Consider the following 19,066-nt stretch of genomic DNA (forward strand, 5'->3'; position numbering starts at 1 on the left):
ATGCCAATTTTATGCCTTTCATTTCTGCCCATGTTATTCTTGGAGTCAACCAAATTATTTAATTAAAAAAGGGGGAAATTACACAGTTCATTCGATACGAAGTAGAGCAAAAGGAATTAACAAATATTAAATATGTTTTCAGATGGTTCATGTGGGAAGCATCAATCAAGCTTCTTGTAGTGAAGATTAAGAATCTCACTCTCTCACAGTTCTCACTCACTTGACCTATAAACTGATCACAACTCATACACTTGTCTTTGTCTTTATCAGCAGAAGAAAGCTCTTCTTCTCTCTCTCTCTCACAACACATAATCTTCAATAATGGCTTGGCTTCTGCAAGTCCTTCATTTCCTCCTCCTTGTACCTTTTCTTCTTGTCTGTTCTTCTTCATCAGCCTTCTCACATCAAATTCCTAAGGTCCGTGAATCTTTCTCTCTCTTCTTCATTTTCATTGCTTCTTGCATGCATTTGAGTCTTCTCTGGTCAATGGACAACTGTCATGTAAAAGAGAGAGAGCAAAAAACAAAAATAACAAAAACAAAGAAGGAAAAGCCTCAATTGAACTGTTAGATGAGGTTCTCTCTCTCATACTGATGTTGTCTTCAGGTCAAACGGTTATGTTGTGATCTTCTGATACATACGAAGTATGCCTACTTTGTTTTGTGTGTATTTAGAAAGAACAAAACTAGAAAATCAGGAGAGAAGTCTGACCCTTGTTTCTTGTTTGGTGATTCATTGCCTTTTATAATTATTTCTTACTCTAATTAAGATCACTTAAGCTTTTTATACTCTGTTTTTTGTAGCCTTATGTTGTTTACATGGGAAGTTCAGCATCAAGCAGCAATGCCTTGGATTCCAAGATTGCAGAATCTGCTAATTTGCAGCTATTGTCATCTATTATTCCAAGGTTTTTTATATACCTTACAACAAGTAATTCTTTATAGATGCAGGTCACAAATATCTTAAAACGAATTAGTATTTTTTTTCCAGTCTTCAGTCGATATATTTAATCACAATTTAAACGTTTCATTAATGTTAAGAGTATAATAATAAAGCATCAGACCACTCAATAAAGATTGGTAGTAAAGATGACTCATTTAAAATGAAACCCATGCAAATTTTGAAAGGATTAAATCGACATATACAAACTTAATAAAAATAGGTCACAGTCACAACCTGATAAGGGTTTTTTTTTTTTTTTTTAACATCCTAACATATTTATTCATTATTAAACTTAAATCATAATAATTATTGAAATCAGTTCAACTAATACATTATTGTGCCTTTTAACTTTAACTTTTCACAGAGGAGAGAGTGAGAGGATAGCCCTAATCCACCATTACAGTCATGCTTTCAGTGGATTCTCGGCCATGCTTACAGAGAGTGAAGCTTCTGCCTTGTCTGGTGCTTCTCGTCTTATCTGCTTCCTCCTTTTCCTCTTGTTTTCTTCCAATTTTTTAAATATCTTTGGTAAATCATTTAAGTCATTGTTAATCATTTCCTACTTTGAGGTCCTTAATTATTTGAATTTCCCACCACAAAGACAAAAGCTCACTAATGGTATCATTTTTGCTTAAACCAAAATCTTTCTTTCTTCCATGGATATGAATTATGTTGTCTCTTAGTCACTCCATACAGATAATTGATTTGTTCACCAAGCCTACGCCTAGTACATTAAATTAAATAACTAGACTAAATTAAATTTAAATATATTTTAATATATGTATGTATAAGATTTAGATTTAGTATTTATTATTTTGTATTCTCACGAACTAATTGTGGTTGAGTAACTTTCAAAACAGAGCATCATGGTGTAGTGTCAGTGTTTCCAGATCCGGTTCTTCAGTTACATACGACAAGATCCTGGGACTTTTTGGAGTCAGATTTGGGTATGATGCCACGTGGCATCATCCCACACCAACACTTTTCAAGCGATGTTATTATTGGTGTTATAGACACTGGTATGTGATAACTTTCGTCCAACCTAATTTCTAGAGTAAATTTTGTTCATTTTCTTGTACACTTGTCTAGATCATTACGCTCCTTTTCTTTTGTTTTCCCCCTTATAGCATCATACCCAAAAGATGGTAATGTCCCAGAAATTAATTCAACAAATAAACTAACATGAAAAAACAAATTTTCACACTAACTATATTCATTTTTCAAGAGCTAGAAGTTTAAACTCTTGAAATGAAACATCCTAGTGTCACCGTCACATCAGCTACAGCCTCACCTTGACATCAACAATTCAATCTACGCATGATAGTTACATAAAATACAATGACAGCATGGAAGGCCTCATAGGGGCTGTGTCATAGGAGTGCAATCTGTAAAGGTTGATGGGGATGCATTTCACATGTCATGATGTCAATGCAGTTCTCATAAATGGCCTAAAGGAGTTTTGAAGGGACACCTCATCATGTGATGGTGAAGGTTAGTGAGTCACACTTACCTGTACAAAATAGTATCAAAATATATTATATGGTAAATCATACCAATCATAAGTCAACAACAGTATAACCCGTTCTTTAGATTTTATGCAATGCAAGATATAATGTAAGAGGCAAACTGGTGGTCAAGGCATCTACATCTAACAACAATGACAGTTCAAGCAGAATAGAATTCAACTCACATGGGAATATCAATGACCTAGCTAGTAAACAATTAATGACCATCCATTGTGGCCCTCATCCAGCTGTTTTGATTGCTACCTTCCCCTGTGTTTATCAATCATTATTTGTTGCACATAATCCATCAATCTTCAAAGCAGAGGATAAGATGCTCCCTTCCTGGTTGCACGTTCTTCTACAAGTGGTGACATTGATGGGGTAAAGATGTGAACTGTCTGTGTCAATCAAATTAATTGAAACCAAAAGATTAAAACAAAAAAAAGAAAAGAAAAGAAGTTATGGAAATACTTGTATTAGAATTCTAGAGGGAACAATAAAATACAAACGATAAGTAGCAACTGGAACTTTAGATTGGTGCTACCATAAAAATAAAACCTCCTTTCTTCCAAAAAAGTTGTAATGCAAAAGGAAGCAGAATCAAATTATCATGCCTAATAACGTAGATGAAAAGAGAAATAAATGGAAAACAATTTTTCGAGTTGACACAACCTCTTGGTGCCGGGGAAAGCATGTGGAATGAGGATTCCGCATGAACCAATGGGAGATGACAATAAAGTGGTGATCAGCATCCTAGACACACGTTATAGTCTTTATTGTTTTCATACTGAGGTTACATGCAAGGGCTAACCATAAAATCACCGAAGAGATGAGGTTTCTCAGTATCTTCTTTTTGTTTTAAAAGAAAAAAGATGATAATAATCAGGAGACAGATAGATTGTCCCAACTAGAAGGCAACATATGTCACAACTTGTGGATGCCGACTAAAAACAGGGAATTACCAGCTAAATTCAAACCCCATATATTTTGTATATGCAACTCGATCTGAGTAATTGAGGAAGATCAGATTCTTCGCTACTTTTGCGATGAGTAGTATGTCCCTAGTACAAAATTTGTGACTGATGATGGCAGATTCATACAAACTACATTTGTTCCAGAATACTTTTTGCAACCAAATCATGTCATTGCCCTGCTCTTCCCAATCTCATTTTCTGCCAACAGTGAAGGCCAACAAATTATATGTATAAATCAGAGAATACAGGAAGCTATTTAGAGGGAAGGTAGAGCAAAATCTACGGCACATTATATAGTTCACAATTAAAAAGACCAACAGAGTGAAAGCATGTAACTAGAACCCAGCCTTCATATTTAGTCATCAAAGCAATTTCCTCACTTTGAAACTCCAAAAACTATAACTTTCACCTATTTTAATAATGACCTTGACCTTAATTAGAAAGCAATTGCATGCGATGTATTATAAACAAGTTGCTTAAAGATTATTGATTCAAGTTTTTGTTTATTCTTTTCCGAAGGGATATGGCCAGAATCTCCAAGCTTTAATGATGAGGGTCTTGGGGAAATCCCTTATAGATGGAAAGGTGTTTGCATGCAGGGTCGTAATTTCAAGCTATCCAATTGCAACAGGTGACCATTCCTTCTCCTATGAAGTTTTCAATGAGAAGTTTGTATCTAGTTTAAATACACTTGAAAAACATAGGATGATTATATTCAAACTGGTCCTGTAAAAACTCAATTATCTCAGTAAAAATGCAGGAAATTGATAGGAGCAAGATACTATAATCTGCAAATCACATTCAGTGGCAACAAGACTCATGGTGACAAGGGCTCACCAAGAGACTCTGTTGGCCACGGGACTCACACTGCATCAACCGCAGCTGGAACCCAAGTCAACAATGCTAGTTATTATGGTTTAGCACAAGGAACAGCAAGAGGTGGCTCTCCTTCCACTAGAATTGCTACTTACAAGGCCTGCTCAGAAGAAGGCTGCTCAGGTGCCACTATATTGAAGGCTATGGATGATGCTGTTAAAGATGGAGTAGATATAATCTCAATCTCCATTGGAATTAGTTCTCTGTTTCAATCAGATTTTCTGAATGATCCCATAGCCATTGGAGCATTTCATGCAGAAGAAAAGGGTGTCATGGTGGTGTGCTCTGCAGGGAATGATGGTCCTGATCCTTACACAGTTGTAAACACAGCTCCATGGATATTAACAGCTGCAGCTTCTAATATTGATAGGAGCTTCCAATCAAGTGTTCTCCTTGGAAATGGGAAAACTTTTCAAGTAGGTTTCTTGATTTTTGATACAAAGCAGAAAGAAAAGTGTGGTAAATTTCTTAGCGTAGTTTTCATTTATGGGAAATCTAATTTTTCCCTATGATTGTGTTGGTAGGGCTCAGGGATTAACTTCTCAAACCTCACTCATTCAAATTTCTATCCACTTGTTTTTGGGGAGAGTGTGGCTGCTAGATTTACCCCTGCATCGGAAGCAAGGTACGTGATTTTGACAAAGTTTTAAGTTTTACTACTAGGCTCTCTAATTTTTTTTTCCCTTCCAAAAAAACACCAAGACATTTTTTACAACTGAATATTACAGTATTTGCTCATTCAAAAAATTCTTCCGCATGTAATAATACTACTGAAAAAAAATGATAAAAAAGAACCAATAATTCCAGTTTGGTTTCTTTTTTTCTTTTTGGTTTGAAAAACCTCCCATCGCATTATTGTTACCTAATCAGTTATAAAAGACATCAAGCAATATTTACAACTTTATGCTATAGAGTTACGGCATGAAGTTGTAAGCATTGCTTAATATCTCATTTTTGCTGCTCAAGTGTCACGTTGTCAAGAGCTGAAAATAATTCACATCTCACTCAAAGGAAGACCCATTTAATACCATTGTCCCAGTTTGTACACGTTGTTAATGTAGCAGTAGGCAGTAGAACTGATACCGACAACGCATAAGTGGTTGTTCTAAATATTAAATCCTAGATTTTACACGTTGCAAATGCTAGGAAGCTATAATGCAGCAATTCGAACATAAGGAAATATGTTCTTTTATCAATGAACGCAGGAATTGTTATCCTGGATCACTGGATTACAGTAAAGTTGCTGGCAAGATTGTGATTTGCATTGCTGATGATCCAGCTGTTTCAAGACGAATCAAGAAGCTAGTTTTACAAGATGCAAGGGCCACGGGGATGATACTAATTGACGAGGACAAGAAGGATATTCCTTTTGATGCAGGCATTTTTCCGTACACAAATGTTGGTGATCTTGAAGGGAATCAGATTCTAAATTACATTAACTCTACCAAGTAAGCATCCCCAACCATAGAATTCTGTCTAGTTCCACTGCCTATGATTCATGTGGCTTCATTTTCCCAGCCAAACATTCTCTGAATTATTTTTTTTCCAAAATAAATTAAGACTTCCAACAATTGGAGGAAAAAAAAAAAATAAAAAGCTAAGCAAAAAATGAGCCTTTCCTGCCTGCATCCATGACAGGAACCCAACTGCAACAATTCTTCCAACAGCAGAAGTTGCTAGGTATAAACCTTCACCAATTGTTGCATCTTTTTCATCAAGAGGTCCTTCAATCCTTACAGAAAACATACTCAAGGTAATTTTCTTCCCCAAGGCCCTACATGAAATTTATGCAAGGTAACACAATCTTACACACTATTTGTGGCAAATGTTTTCCTCAGCCAGACATTATGGCTCCAGGAATTGGCATTCTAGCTGCCATGATACCCATAAGCACTGAACCAGGAAGTGTTCCGGCAGGGAAAAAACCATCCCTATTTGGCATCAAATCTGGTACTTCTATGGCTTGCCCACATGTGACAGGTGCTGCAGCATTAATCAAATCAGTACACAAAAGATGGAGTCCTTCAATGATCAAGTCAGCCCTAATGACAACAGGTTCAATAACTAATGTACTGCTTATTCTTTAATCCTGAAACATCTCTCTCTCGAAGAATGAAAACAGAAAGAAAAAGATGTTGAAGATTATGCAGGATTGGATTAAAAAAGTTGTAAAAAGAAATAAATACAAGAGGAAATGCTCTATGGAAAATGGGAATTAGACTTAATCATAAAACAAATACCCAGCTCAGCCCAATAACGTCTTGTTTTTTTTTTTTCCTTTTCAAAATGATCAATCTCTGATTAGGTCTAAAATTGAGAAGTGATACTTATGCAGTTCTCTCCATTTCTTATTTTTAGCAACAACCTATAACAACATGAGGAAGTCTTTGACCAACAGCTCAAACGACTATGCCAGCCCACATGAAATGGGAGCTGGGGAAATTAGCCCACTCAAAGCTCTCTATCCTGGTTTAGTCTTTGAAACGGACACGGAAGACTACCTCCAATTCCTTTGTTATCAGGGCTATTCACAGAAAAGCATTAGGTCAATGTCTAAGACTAATTTCAGCTGCCCAAAGAACTCCAGTAAAGACCTTATATCCAACATAAACTACCCATCAATCTCTATAAAACAGCTCAGAAGGAACCAGAAAGCCAAAGTAATCAGAAGAACAGTTACCAATGTGGGACCCCTCAATGCCACATATATAGCTAAGGTGCGTGCACCAGAGGGATTGATTGTCAAGGTGCTTCCCAGTAAGCTTGTTTTCTCTGAGAGTGTAAAGAAGCTGTCTTATGAAGTCTCATTTGATGGGAAGGAGACCCATGGAGGCTACAATTTTGGATCTCTAACATGGCTTGACGGTCGGCATTATGTTCATACGGTATTTGCTGTCAATGTTCAATAACTTGGCACTGCTGTCTTAGTTCAGGTTATGTTAATGGACGGACATACACACAGACACACATACAGGATATTGACCAAATTCATTAACATACATATGATGTATTGATTCTTGTTTGTTTTTCTCTAGTTATGTTATGGATTGGAACAACCTTTTTTCCATTCCCTAAGAATCAGAACTATGCTACTTAATTTCTCGAGATATTTTTAACAAGAAGCTTGTGTATTGTAATGGGCTCTTCATTAGTTTTGAAGAGAGTTGAGTGTGTCCTGTGTGATGGGCTAAAATTGTGTCCATGGTTTTTCTATGGTGCTACCCATGTGGTCTTTTTAAGTGATCTGATTTGAGTTTGTAATTGTCTTCTGTTTAAGAATATCTGTCATACTTCTGTACTCACTCACTACTGAATTCACTTTGAAAATATATATATATATATATATATATATGATGATGCCAAGAAGAATAATGAATAAATTTTATCAGGTTAAAATAGTAACTTGGTCTTATAAGTTTATCAATTCATTCGTAATCATTGAGTAGATCAGGGCAAGGACCAATACTTGTGATAATTTTGAAACCAAGGAATTATTTTGAAATGCTTCAAACTTGGCATCTCAACCATTGTATTGAATTTGAATGGTTCAAATTCAATATCTTATAAAATTATTATTGAAGTATTCAATTATAAAACACAAATAAATAAAACCAAAATGTTAAAATCTAAGATAAACAATTCAGAACTGCAATGGAGAAAAAAATCCTTTTATTAAATATTAAATATTAATCATTCAAATTTAATCCAATGGTTGAAACAATAAAACCGAGATTAAAATGGTGTTATTTCGGTATCTCAGCTTTATGCATTTCAAACTAGTCTCTTACGTTTGAAACATTTCAAATTCATCTCAAACTCGTCTCTCACGCATTGTGTATAGCACATCAGCAAAGTACCAGAATTTGAGACAAATTTAAAATTTCAGGTACGAAACACTTCAAACTTGGGGGATGAATTTAAGCATTTTGCCACGGGGCTAGTCTTTCGACCCATGCGGCACTTAGACAATCTTCACTGAAAGTTGCTAAATAAGCCTAACTCGTATGAAAGGAGGATGCTTGGCTAAGTTGAGGAAAGGAAAAGCTTGAGGGCAAAGGATACTTGAAAGAGAGCTTGGAGAATGTGAGAGTAGTATTGCTTTGAGAACTCAAGGTTGGGTTACAAATGAGGAAGGGTGAGGTATTTATAGACCTTCCCCTTAAATCTAGAAAGTTCTCACCTCCATAATAGATGGTGGAGATTAAATTAATCTTACGGTTACAATTGATTCTTTAGAATCCTCTCCTATTTAGATATTTACAACAAATATCTAGATATTTACATGAAAATATCTAGAGGCAAATATTAAAATATTGAGGCTAGAGTTGTGTAGACTTTTCTAGAATGTTCTTGCACTCTCTAGCACTCTTAAGTTTATCCAAGAGCCTTCTGGAGGGTTTTGGAACGTTCCAGAGCTCCATAACCTCATGAAAAGTCATGAATCGTGACATTCTCCCCCACTTAATTTCACGACGCCCTCGTCGCGCCTTCCTCCTTATAGTGTTGGATTTGGTTAGTGAACTGTCACAGGAGGTCTTCACGTTCCCAACTAGCTTCAGAGCCTGGTTGGCCTTTCCACTTAATTAAGTACTCGGTGTAGTTGGGAACTCCTTTTTCTAATCACCCTGTCGGCAAGGATTTCTTCTATCTCCTTATCATTCTCAGTGACGACCGCTGTTGGTGCTCTCTTAGAGATACCTCGAGATAGATCCTCTTCATCTCTGCAGTATTTCTTTAAGAGACTAATGTGGACGATAGGATGAACCTTAAGCTTGGGAGGGAGTTGTACCTGATACGCAACCTTTCCCACACGTTTGATGATAGGGAAAGGGCCTTCATACCTCCTGATCAAGCCTTTGTGGACTTTGCATAGTGACTTGAATTGATTCGGCAATAACTTCACCATGACCAAGTCACCAACTTGAAACTCAATGGGGCGCCACTTCTTGTCTACCCACTTCTTCATTTTACGGGAGGCTTTGTCCAAGCATACATGAGTAATGTCGACTTCTTCTTGCCATTCCTTGGTAAACTTATAGGCAGCTGGATTATCTCCCTTATATGGTATGGCAAGTGCATTAGGGGTTAGAGGTTATTGCCCGGTAACTATCTCAAAAGGGCTCTTACCTGTCGACTCGCTTCACTGCAAGTTGTAAGAGACTTGAGCTACATCGAGCAACTTGGCCTAATTTCGTTGATGAGCGCTCACATAGTGCCGAAGGTAGAGCTCTAACAAAGCATTGATTCGCTTCGTTTGTCCGTCACTCTAAGGATGAAAGCTTGTTGAGAAGTTCAAGTCTGTCCCCAAGAGCTTGAAAAGTTCTCTCCAGAATTTTCCGGTGAATTAGGGATCTCGATCACTGACGATGCTTTGAGGAATCCCTCATAACTTCATGACATGCTTGAAAAACAAGCGTGTTGCTTCATCAACTTTGCAATTTGCTGGGGCTGGTATAAAGGTGGCATATTTGCTGAATCTATCAACCATTGTAACAGCCCACCGCTCACCCCGCCTCCCTGAGGTCATTTGTGGTGCTGGACACTTCCCTCTCATAAGGTAATGCCAGCTTTAGCCCAGGTGGCATTGAGCGTATTCCTCACCCCACCCTCCCAGGGGTCTTTTGGAACCTCCCCAGACTCGAACCTCCAACCTCTACCACCTCAACGAAATTGAGGCTAAGTCTGGTACTATTGAGTCAACATATGTAACACCCTCAAATTTACAAACCGATTTTTCGTAAATTATTAAAACCATTATCATGGTAGAAAATTTTCTTACCATGATGTATCCAAAATATACCACAAGTCTTAAAATATCCAAAAAAAACAATTAAAACCATGAGGGGCATACATAATCCTCATGACATGATATTCAAATCAGGTCATAAATCAAGAGGGACAGACATAATCCTCTTGGTCATATAAATACTTTTAATAAAAGGGATTAGAGTTTACATGCTTCACAAATAAAATATGTCCTAAGTTGGCACAAGATACATTGTATAATACAAAATAAGAGGCAACGTAAAAGATGGTGTCTCATACACCAAAGTTACGCCTCTGGTGCTTTCTCGGCTGGACTCGCTCCTGTAAAAATATTAACCATGGGGAATGAGACTTAAAAGTCCCAGTAACCAAAAATTAATATGTAATAATGCATGCGGATGTAACTAATCATGCGATTGCTAAGTGGGCACATAAAAACATTTAACCGAACAATATTTTCAAACAAACCGAATAAGTATTTAATTACATGACTATACCTTATATCCTCCTTTTGCCATGCTCGGATGCCAAATCACCCGGCCAAAGGTGAGTTGGACTAAACGACACGCCACTCATTGGGTCCAATGAGGGCCTACCACGTGGTAATAATTAACCGAACAGAAATTTTCATTAACACCATACATTAAAATACCCTGACAAGTCATGCATCATTTAAATATCCAAACATGCATATATCCGAACAATAATATCTCATCATGATAAACAAAAATAAATTTTTTGCCCACTTGGCAATAATTTCAATGAAGTATATATAGTGTTTATTTTCAATAATTTATAATTTTTCCAAACAACAAAACAACACATAACCATTCACAAACACACCCATCACAACACATTAATAATGGTTACCTTGTGTCTTGAATAACAAGTTCCCCTTCACAACTCCTCTTTCACCACTATCTTTATCAATATAATCTACATAATTATTTCACAATACTATATATTAATTTTACATTGAAATTAATAAATAACTCTAAATTAAAGAGTTAGATAGTCTTAGATATAAAATTTATATTGACACTAATTTAAGATTTATGCCTCATTTAACTTCTCAAATTCTTTTTTAAAATTCCCGTACCCTAATAAACTATTTTTAAGCCTCAAATTACTTCTAGTATCATAATTTCATCCATCTATATTCTAAAATTTTGTTCAAAAATAAATTGGAAATTTTAGAATTATCCTGAAGTCTCAAATCACCTTTCTATAACCTCAGAAATACCTATTCATACTTAAATAAATATTTAATAATCAGAGGTTCATCCCTACATCTTAGATTCAACATAAATTCAACCATATAGATCTAAAATTTAACTCAAAAATTCTTAAACATGAGTTTCAACCTCAAGAAAATATTCTATAATATTTATTATATCTCTAAGAACTTCAACCTATATTTTTAATCCATCATATCATCAGATTAACTACCCTATAGAAAAATTCTAATCAAAATATTTGCTCTATTATACAAAATAATCATATCACTAGAAAGCTAATACTATTTAGAAAATAACTAAAAAATTAATTTTTTAATTAAATAATTTTTTAAATGCTAATCTAAACAAGAAAGTTGGAACATATCTGAAGAAAAAGAAAATAATCCCCCTTTGCGAGAAGACGCCGAGCAACGTGAGAGGAAGAGAGAAAAATAATATAAAAATAGGATTGTGAGTCTCACAATTATATTAAAAAAAATATAAGTCTGAATTTAATTATTCAAACCTTTAGGCCATTACTTTCAATTTTCACAAATTGCATCTTAGACCATTAGTTGCAATTTTCACAAATTGCAAAAGAATTTCTTTATGCTTCCTCTGTAATGCGCCTCCTCCTTTTATACATGAGGAGGCACATTTCATTCCCACATCTAACCGATGTGGGACTAAACTCTCTTTTTTTTTTGCTTTCTTTTTTTTACTCACACTCATACAATTTTTTTTATATTCTAAATCTTAAAATTATATCTTAACTAGATATTTCTTATGTAATTTTAAACCTAAGTTTTTAATTCATAATTAAATGTCTAACCATATTATTATTTCTGAATAATCTCAAATAATATAAATTCCTATTATTATCATCATTTTTTTAATAAAAATTTAAATTTCACAACAATTTTTTTTTATCTAAAAAAAATCAGGATGTTACAACCATCACCATAATACTCCCATATCCTTCGAACTTAGGGAAAGCAACTATGAAATCCATTGAGATACTCTCCTATGGTCTTTCAGCCATCGGTAGAGGTTCGAGTAAACCAACAGGATGTTGTTATTCAACTTTATCTTGCTGGCATACTAAGCATGTCCTCACATATGCTTCGACATCATCTAGCATATGTGGCTAGTAAAAGTGATTTTGTACGAGAGCAAGCGTTTGGGTCATACCTAGATGTCCAGCTCACATTGAATTATGGCACTCTTTGAGGACATCCTTTTGAAGGTTGCCTCATTTTGGCACATGGACTCAATTTTCAATGGTATAGAGTATTCCATCATTCACCAAGAATCTTTGAGTCTTGCCTTTTGTAGCAAGCTTTACTAAGTCGCTTGCAGTGGAGTCTTGAGACATACCTTCCTTGATTCGTTCAAGGAAGTCGTTCTGGGGCATGCTTGCTGTGAGAGTGGCTAGCTCGGCTTTTCTTCTTAATGAGTCCACCACCACATTTGCTTTACTCAGCTTGTACTCTAATCGATAGTCAAATTCAACAAGAAAATCTTGTTAACGAGCTTGCTTCGGGCTGAGCTTCTTTTGTGTTTGGAAGAAGCTCGTAGCCATGTTGTCTATCATTATAGTAAACTTACTCCTAAGTAAGTAACGACACCAGGTTCGGAGACAATGGATGATGGGAGACATCTCTTTTTCTTGCACAAATATCTAGATATTTACATGAAAATATCTAGAGGCAAATATTAAAATATTAAAACTAAAGATGTGTAGACTTCTCTAAAATGTTCTTGCACTCTCTAGCACTCCTAAGTTTATTCAGGAGCCTTCTAGAGGGTTCTAGAACGTTCCGGAGCTCCATAACCTCATGAAAAGTCATGAATCGTGACAATTTGGTGCAAAATCGCCTATTCTAAAGAGGGGTGTAGCATTTCTACTTTCCTTAATTTTAAAAAGATGTTCAATTAGCTGCTTCTTGCATTACCGTCATAAAATGAAGAAAATAGACTATATATTGAGGATTTAAGCACAGTAAGACTCCATCATAGGTGCTAGCCTATGAAGATTGTTTCAACTAGCACTAAACCAACAAGTTAGGGGCCAACCCACAGGCTGGCATTTTTATTGAGTTGGACTAGCTTGCTAGATGAAATAAGCTAAAAAACCCAATCCATTTTCTGGCGGGTTGGGTAGCTCGCGGGCTGACTCGTAAAAAATTATCAAATTTTTTTTTAACAATTTAAAATTTATATAATATAAATATATTTTTATTTTATATTTTAAAGCAAATTAGGGATTAAAAGAACTTAAAAATAAATAAAATAAACATAGAATTTAATGAAACAAATTTATTTTGCTAGATTTTTATTGTTAATCATTTTCTTGCCTAAGTATGTTATTTTTCTTACTGAGAAAGAAAATATAGATATAAACCCATGTTATTTTCTCAATGAATTTATATTTGTAATTTCAATTAATAAATCTTATGAAATTAACAAATAATATGTATTTAAAATATTTTTGTAAAAATTAATAAATCATCAATTTACAAACTATAACAAAAATTCCATTTACAACTTGTAAGAAAGATTTACATTAGCTTTTAAATGTAAAAAAATATATTTGAAAGTCATACATTATATATTTGAGAAATATTATTATTATTGTAAATTTATAAAAAAGATATAATGTGATTAAGAAATAAAAAATTATTTTTTAAAAAAAAATATGTTAGCCCATAAGCCAAACCTTTTTTAACTCGTTAATTTTGTAGATTGGGTTAGCCCAACCTATTTTAAAAAGTGAATTAATTTATTTAATATAATTCATCAAATTTGACATGTTAAACGAGCTACCTTGCGGATTCAACTAATTTTTTGAATCTAATTTCAGTCAGTATAAGGATAGAAGCACAAAAGTTCAGAATTTTAGAACCAAAACCATCCTCTAAATTCATTATGCACAACAATTCCTTATAAGCAAGTAGGGCTGCACAAAAGACAGGACGGCACTGGACTTCATCCTAACTCAAAGTCCGGTCTCTTTTATGAAAAGAACTGGGTTAGGCAATCAGTAGTCTGATCTTGTTCAGTGATAACTCGAAAATTAACAAGACTGAACTTGGTCTATAGGACTGAGAGACTGGTCCTGTCAGTCTAGTACGCACTTAGCTTTTTTCTTTTCTTTTTATTCTATGAAAGGCAATAATTCATTTCAATATAATAAACTCAATTAAAATAGTAAAAACACTTATAATAATAATAAATTCATAATAATTTCCAACAATAAGAAAAAAATATTTTTGTTATAGTCCAAATGATTTAAATTTATAACTTTAACAAAAACAGCATTCAATAAAATTCAACAACACTACATTACAACAATAATTTAGAAAATTCAACAAATCTTCATACAATTATCTCCTTAGCATCAATTACACTTTAAACATTTGTCAAAAATAAATTAATTATAATTATAATAAAAAAATTAATAGGGCTAGATTGGACTAAATGATCCGGATACCTAGTCTCTTGTTCAGTCCAACCCGAGAAAATAATCTGATCTTTTTAGTCTTTTTGATCCTAAAGGACCAGTGTGTATACGGACCGAATAAGACTGAGATCATTTCAAATTGAACTGAATCAAACAAAATTGAAAGACTTTTGTACAGGACCTGTAAGCAAGCAATTCACAGTTCACAGTGAAGAAACCCGTATCAAATCATCAACTGCGTAATTGCATCAAACACGATTTCAATTTCAAGCTTGATTCATCAACGCATTACCAGAGATGAAAGTCAGAAATCACGCCATGCCTTCAATAGTCCATTCTTCGAGCATACCCCACACTCCCACAGGCTTTGGCAATCAGCATCGATGACGTCGACCAATTGCTACTTTTTCAGGCTGAAAATAACGCGCGTAACCGCGTGCTCCCGAGAAATGATAAATTGCATTATTTATAAGTATTAATAATTTTTTTTAGAAATAGACAATTTCATTTCAAAACAACATAAAAGAAGTCAACAATACAAATATACTCCCTTCATTTTTATATATAAAAAGAAAAAATAATATCACGTGATTTAAAAAAATTAATTAATCATAATAATTATGCTTGAACATAAAAAAATTGAATTAAAATATCTTATGTTAATCAACATAAATATATATTAATTATTTTTTATTAATGTAAATTATAAGGGATGATTTAAGAAATGCATAATAAATGTTTATTAAAATAGGTGATTTTACTTATATAAAAAGAAGTAAAAAGTGATAGTTTTTTCTATAAATAAAAATAAAAAGAGTATAGTACAATAGGGGGATTTTCAAGAAGATTTTTTAATTATTGATTTCAAAACTTCAACCGTGATAAAACATGTCACACCCCGAACTTTTGAAGTGTAATCAGCTGGAACATAAAAAAACTCATATTCCATAAGCCAAAACCCTTAACAAGTCTAACATATTATTTTAAATTTTGACATACAGTCATCATTTATATTAAGCAATTATTAATAGGAACAAAATACTTAAGTTAGTTATAGAAATTTCGGTAGAGTCTCTATTGTAAGTTGAACTTTCTAGAATCTCTACAATCTGCCAAAAAGTACATCCAAGCAGCATTAGGAGTTCTACTCTGATACAATATATACAAAACAAAATAATTTAACTGAAGATCTTAGCCTATATGATTTGTGAAGCGATTCTAAAACAAAAATAGAATGTTTAAATATTTACATTAATCTACTATAATTGAAGCAACACAATACTTCTTGTCTCAAAGAGTCCCATAAGATTTGTCGAAGAGCAAGTTCACTTCTACTATCTGAATATAATTTTTTTTTCAATAAATAACGTCTCAAAATAAATAAGTAAATAAATAATGGTAATCATAAACAACAAATTAAAAATATATCTTTTGTATAAAACAAACCATAAAAATATAGTTATTAAGAGTGAAAAACAACTTGAAAAAAAAAACTTGTTTTCTGTTAGGACCTGAACAGAACGAATAACAGGTGTAGACATACAGTTCATGAAAGTAAGTAACATCTGACGTGGCTAGAAACCACGAAAAACAAGCACAAACATAAAGCTCACGAATAACAAGCGTGGATTAAATTCACAAAATTCCATCCTCCCTTCCACATGTATTGGCCGGCACATGAGGTTAGCACCTCCAATATACCTTGTTAGCTGGATGTGCCATGTAATGTCAAGGGCTAACGAAACCGTCATTAGCAACTAGCGTTTTGTATTCAGTCTTATAAAACATTTCCGGCATGCATGGAATCTAAAAATACTTATAGTTCAAATTGTGTTTTAATTTGTAAAGTACAAATAATCCTTTCATCAGTAATTCATCCAATCTATACATGTATAATACTTTTAGGAAAATAAAATACCATGAAAATAATTGCATAAACAAATTCAAAGAATGAATAAGATATTTATATATATTATGTCAACTTAATCAATAAGGTACAGTAGGAAAATTTGTTTAGAATAGACAAAAATAAAAAAAATATATAAAGAGACCATTACTTTTGTTTATTGAGAAATATTATTTACTTACCTGGCTTATCTCCTAGTTTCAAAATTATTTTCTTATAGTTTCAATTAAGTTTTCTCTTTTTCTAATGATCCTATCAAATATAATAAAATTTTAATAAACTTCCCATAACCTTATATAAACTCTTTTCAAAATCATCACCATTTATATATCCTAAAGTATCTCTGTTTACTTTCAGCCACAAATAATTACCCAATATTATCAAACACCAATATTTAAATAACTATATTTCATTCACAGCTAAGAATTCAATGAATTCTCTCAAAAAAATCAAGTTCAATTTCTTCTAACAAATATTTTGCCAAGCACCTCTCATGCATTAATTTTCAAGCTTTGAGATATTTATGGCTGAATAGGGGAAGAGTTTCTGGCACGACACAATGACAGCAGAAGAACAAAACAACACCAAGAAGCAGAAGGAACCACGTGCAGCACTTCCGCTCAAATGATTTAGCTCACGTACGTCAACTTACACCCACCAGCACCAACGCAGACTAGAGAAGCAGCAAAGGAAAATTTCCATCGACAGAAACAGACCAGCGACAGAAATGGATCAGTGAAGGTTGGAAACAAACCCACGGTGTGAAGAAGAACAAGGGGATGGTGAGAAGAAAAGAGACTCGATGGGAGAAGGAGAAGACCCGAAGGAATGAAAATGAATTCTATATCCCTGACTGTACGTAATATATGACCGAAAGGGCAAAAAATTCCAGACAAAGAATGATGAGAAAAATCACAAAACAAGACCCAATGTTGGTTGGAAAAATTTCAAAAAGATACCCCAAGAATTTTTTTTCGTCATAATATTTTTAATAATAAAAGATATAAGAAAACTTTAATAATTCTCATATAAAAATAAAATTAATATTTGACTTAAATAAGATTCAAATTATAAACCTTCATATAAATAACTAATATAAATTCTATTAGACCTTTACTCCTCATGTGTTATAACTAAAATAATTAAATAAAATATCAATAGGGAAGAAAAATTATTTAATTTAAATTTTGGATCATTACAAAACATGTACAATATATATATATATATATATAATGAAAGAAAAAGATCCTACACAATGTTGCAATTTTTAAGAAATTCTAGTTTTATATTGGCCTTAAGTTCTTTTATTTTAAGACAAGATTAGACTTTTTATACACACCTCAACCTAAAACCTAGAGTTTCTTGATCACTTGTAGTTTGTTTTTGGATTGACAAGCCCATAATCAAAAAATCATGTGGTTACAAATAAATCGAGATATGCCTAGATGTAAAGAGTCCCTACAACACAGTGGTAATTCATTAAAAATTTCAATATTAGCTTAGTGAACCAATCAATCAACAAAATGATTTACTTCTCTAAATGCATGACCAATAGAGACTTGCTAATCATGTATAAAAAGATTTCTAATTCTTCTAATATAATTGATAAGAGGATTAGTATGTGTATTTTCATTCTGAATAAAATAAATAGCTTCTAAGGAGTTGTTGTGGACATTGATATAAAAGTAAGCTTTCTTGTAACAAAGTTCTAGACTTTCATAAGATTGTCGAAAGTTTTGCAACAATACTTGGTTGATGCCTTGAAAATTTTGTAAACCCTTTTTCCAAATTCCTCGAGAGTCCCGAATGACCTTTCACAGATAGTGAACTCACTCGAGTTAACGAAATCAATTTTTTTTTTTTGAAATAGATTAGATATAAACACCCATTTGTACACACCTATATACTTGTCCCTTCCTTCGTAACAAAGAGTGGCTCTTTTGACAAAAGAAAGAGTACTACACACATACTCCTTCATTGCATGAGGTATGAAATCCACAACCTTTTTCCCCCCCCTTAGAAGCAGTATTTTCAAAACCGAATCAGATATTGAATCAAAAAAGTTAGCAGTTTATGGTTCACATGATCTAATCGGGTTAGACTAATGGTCGAACTGGTGATGTAGTAATAAAATTAAAAAAATTATATATTTATAAAATAATTTAAATATAAAAAATAAATATGAAATTGCTACTTAACTTAAAAATAAAATTAAATATTTTATTTTTATAATGACTTAATAAACCACATAATACAATATAACATCAAATAATTAAAAAAATTAATCATTGTCTAGAAAAAATAAAAAGAGACATTTTTTGAACAGTTCAGTTTTTAAAAACTGGAACCGGTTCACGGCTTAATTTTGGTTCCCAATTCGATCTTTGGTTCAAAGCAGTCCAACCTAGCCTAACTTC

At 33.4% G+C, this 19,066-nt stretch overlaps 1 protein-coding gene across 1 annotated transcript; it reads left to right on the forward strand.

Annotated features, from left to right (window-relative positions):
* The first annotated feature begins 283 nt into the window (after positions 1 to 283).
* On the forward strand, positions 284 to 7,599 carry LOC129296553 (CO(2)-response secreted protease-like). The gene is made up of 11 exons (XM_054935133.1): positions 284 to 417; positions 804 to 907; positions 1,307 to 1,404; positions 1,803 to 1,961; positions 3,941 to 4,052; positions 4,182 to 4,713; positions 4,822 to 4,922; positions 5,503 to 5,745; positions 5,936 to 6,050; positions 6,136 to 6,352; positions 6,656 to 7,599. Exons 1-11 carry the CDS (start codon positions 322 to 324, stop codon positions 7,204 to 7,206), a joined length of 2,328 nt encoding a protein of 775 aa, XP_054791108.1. The 5' UTR covers positions 284 to 321; the 3' UTR covers positions 7,207 to 7,599.
* Positions 7,600 to 19,066: the final 11,467 nt, after the last annotated feature.

Source organism: Prosopis cineraria, unplaced genomic scaffold, assembly GCF_029017545.1.
Source record: "Prosopis cineraria cultivar Desert tree isolate PC_DT_omini unplaced genomic scaffold, ASM2901754v1 PC351, whole genome shotgun sequence".
Classification (NCBI taxonomy): domain Eukaryota; kingdom Viridiplantae; phylum Streptophyta; class Magnoliopsida; order Fabales; family Fabaceae; genus Prosopis; species Prosopis cineraria.

Excerpts from the sequence above, each read along its gene's own strand:
- LOC129296553 (XM_054935133.1), top strand. The coding sequence starts at position 322 with ATGGCTTGGCTTCTGCAAGTCCTTCATTTCCTCCTCCTTGTACCTTTT. Across the intron at positions 418-803 it reads TCTCACATCAAATTCCTAAG|CCTTATGTTGTTTACATGGG; the intron begins GTCCGTGAATCT and ends TGTTTTTTGTAG. Across the intron at positions 6,051-6,135 it reads TTACAGAAAACATACTCAAG|CCAGACATTATGGCTCCAGG; the intron begins GTAATTTTCTTC and ends TGTTTTCCTCAG.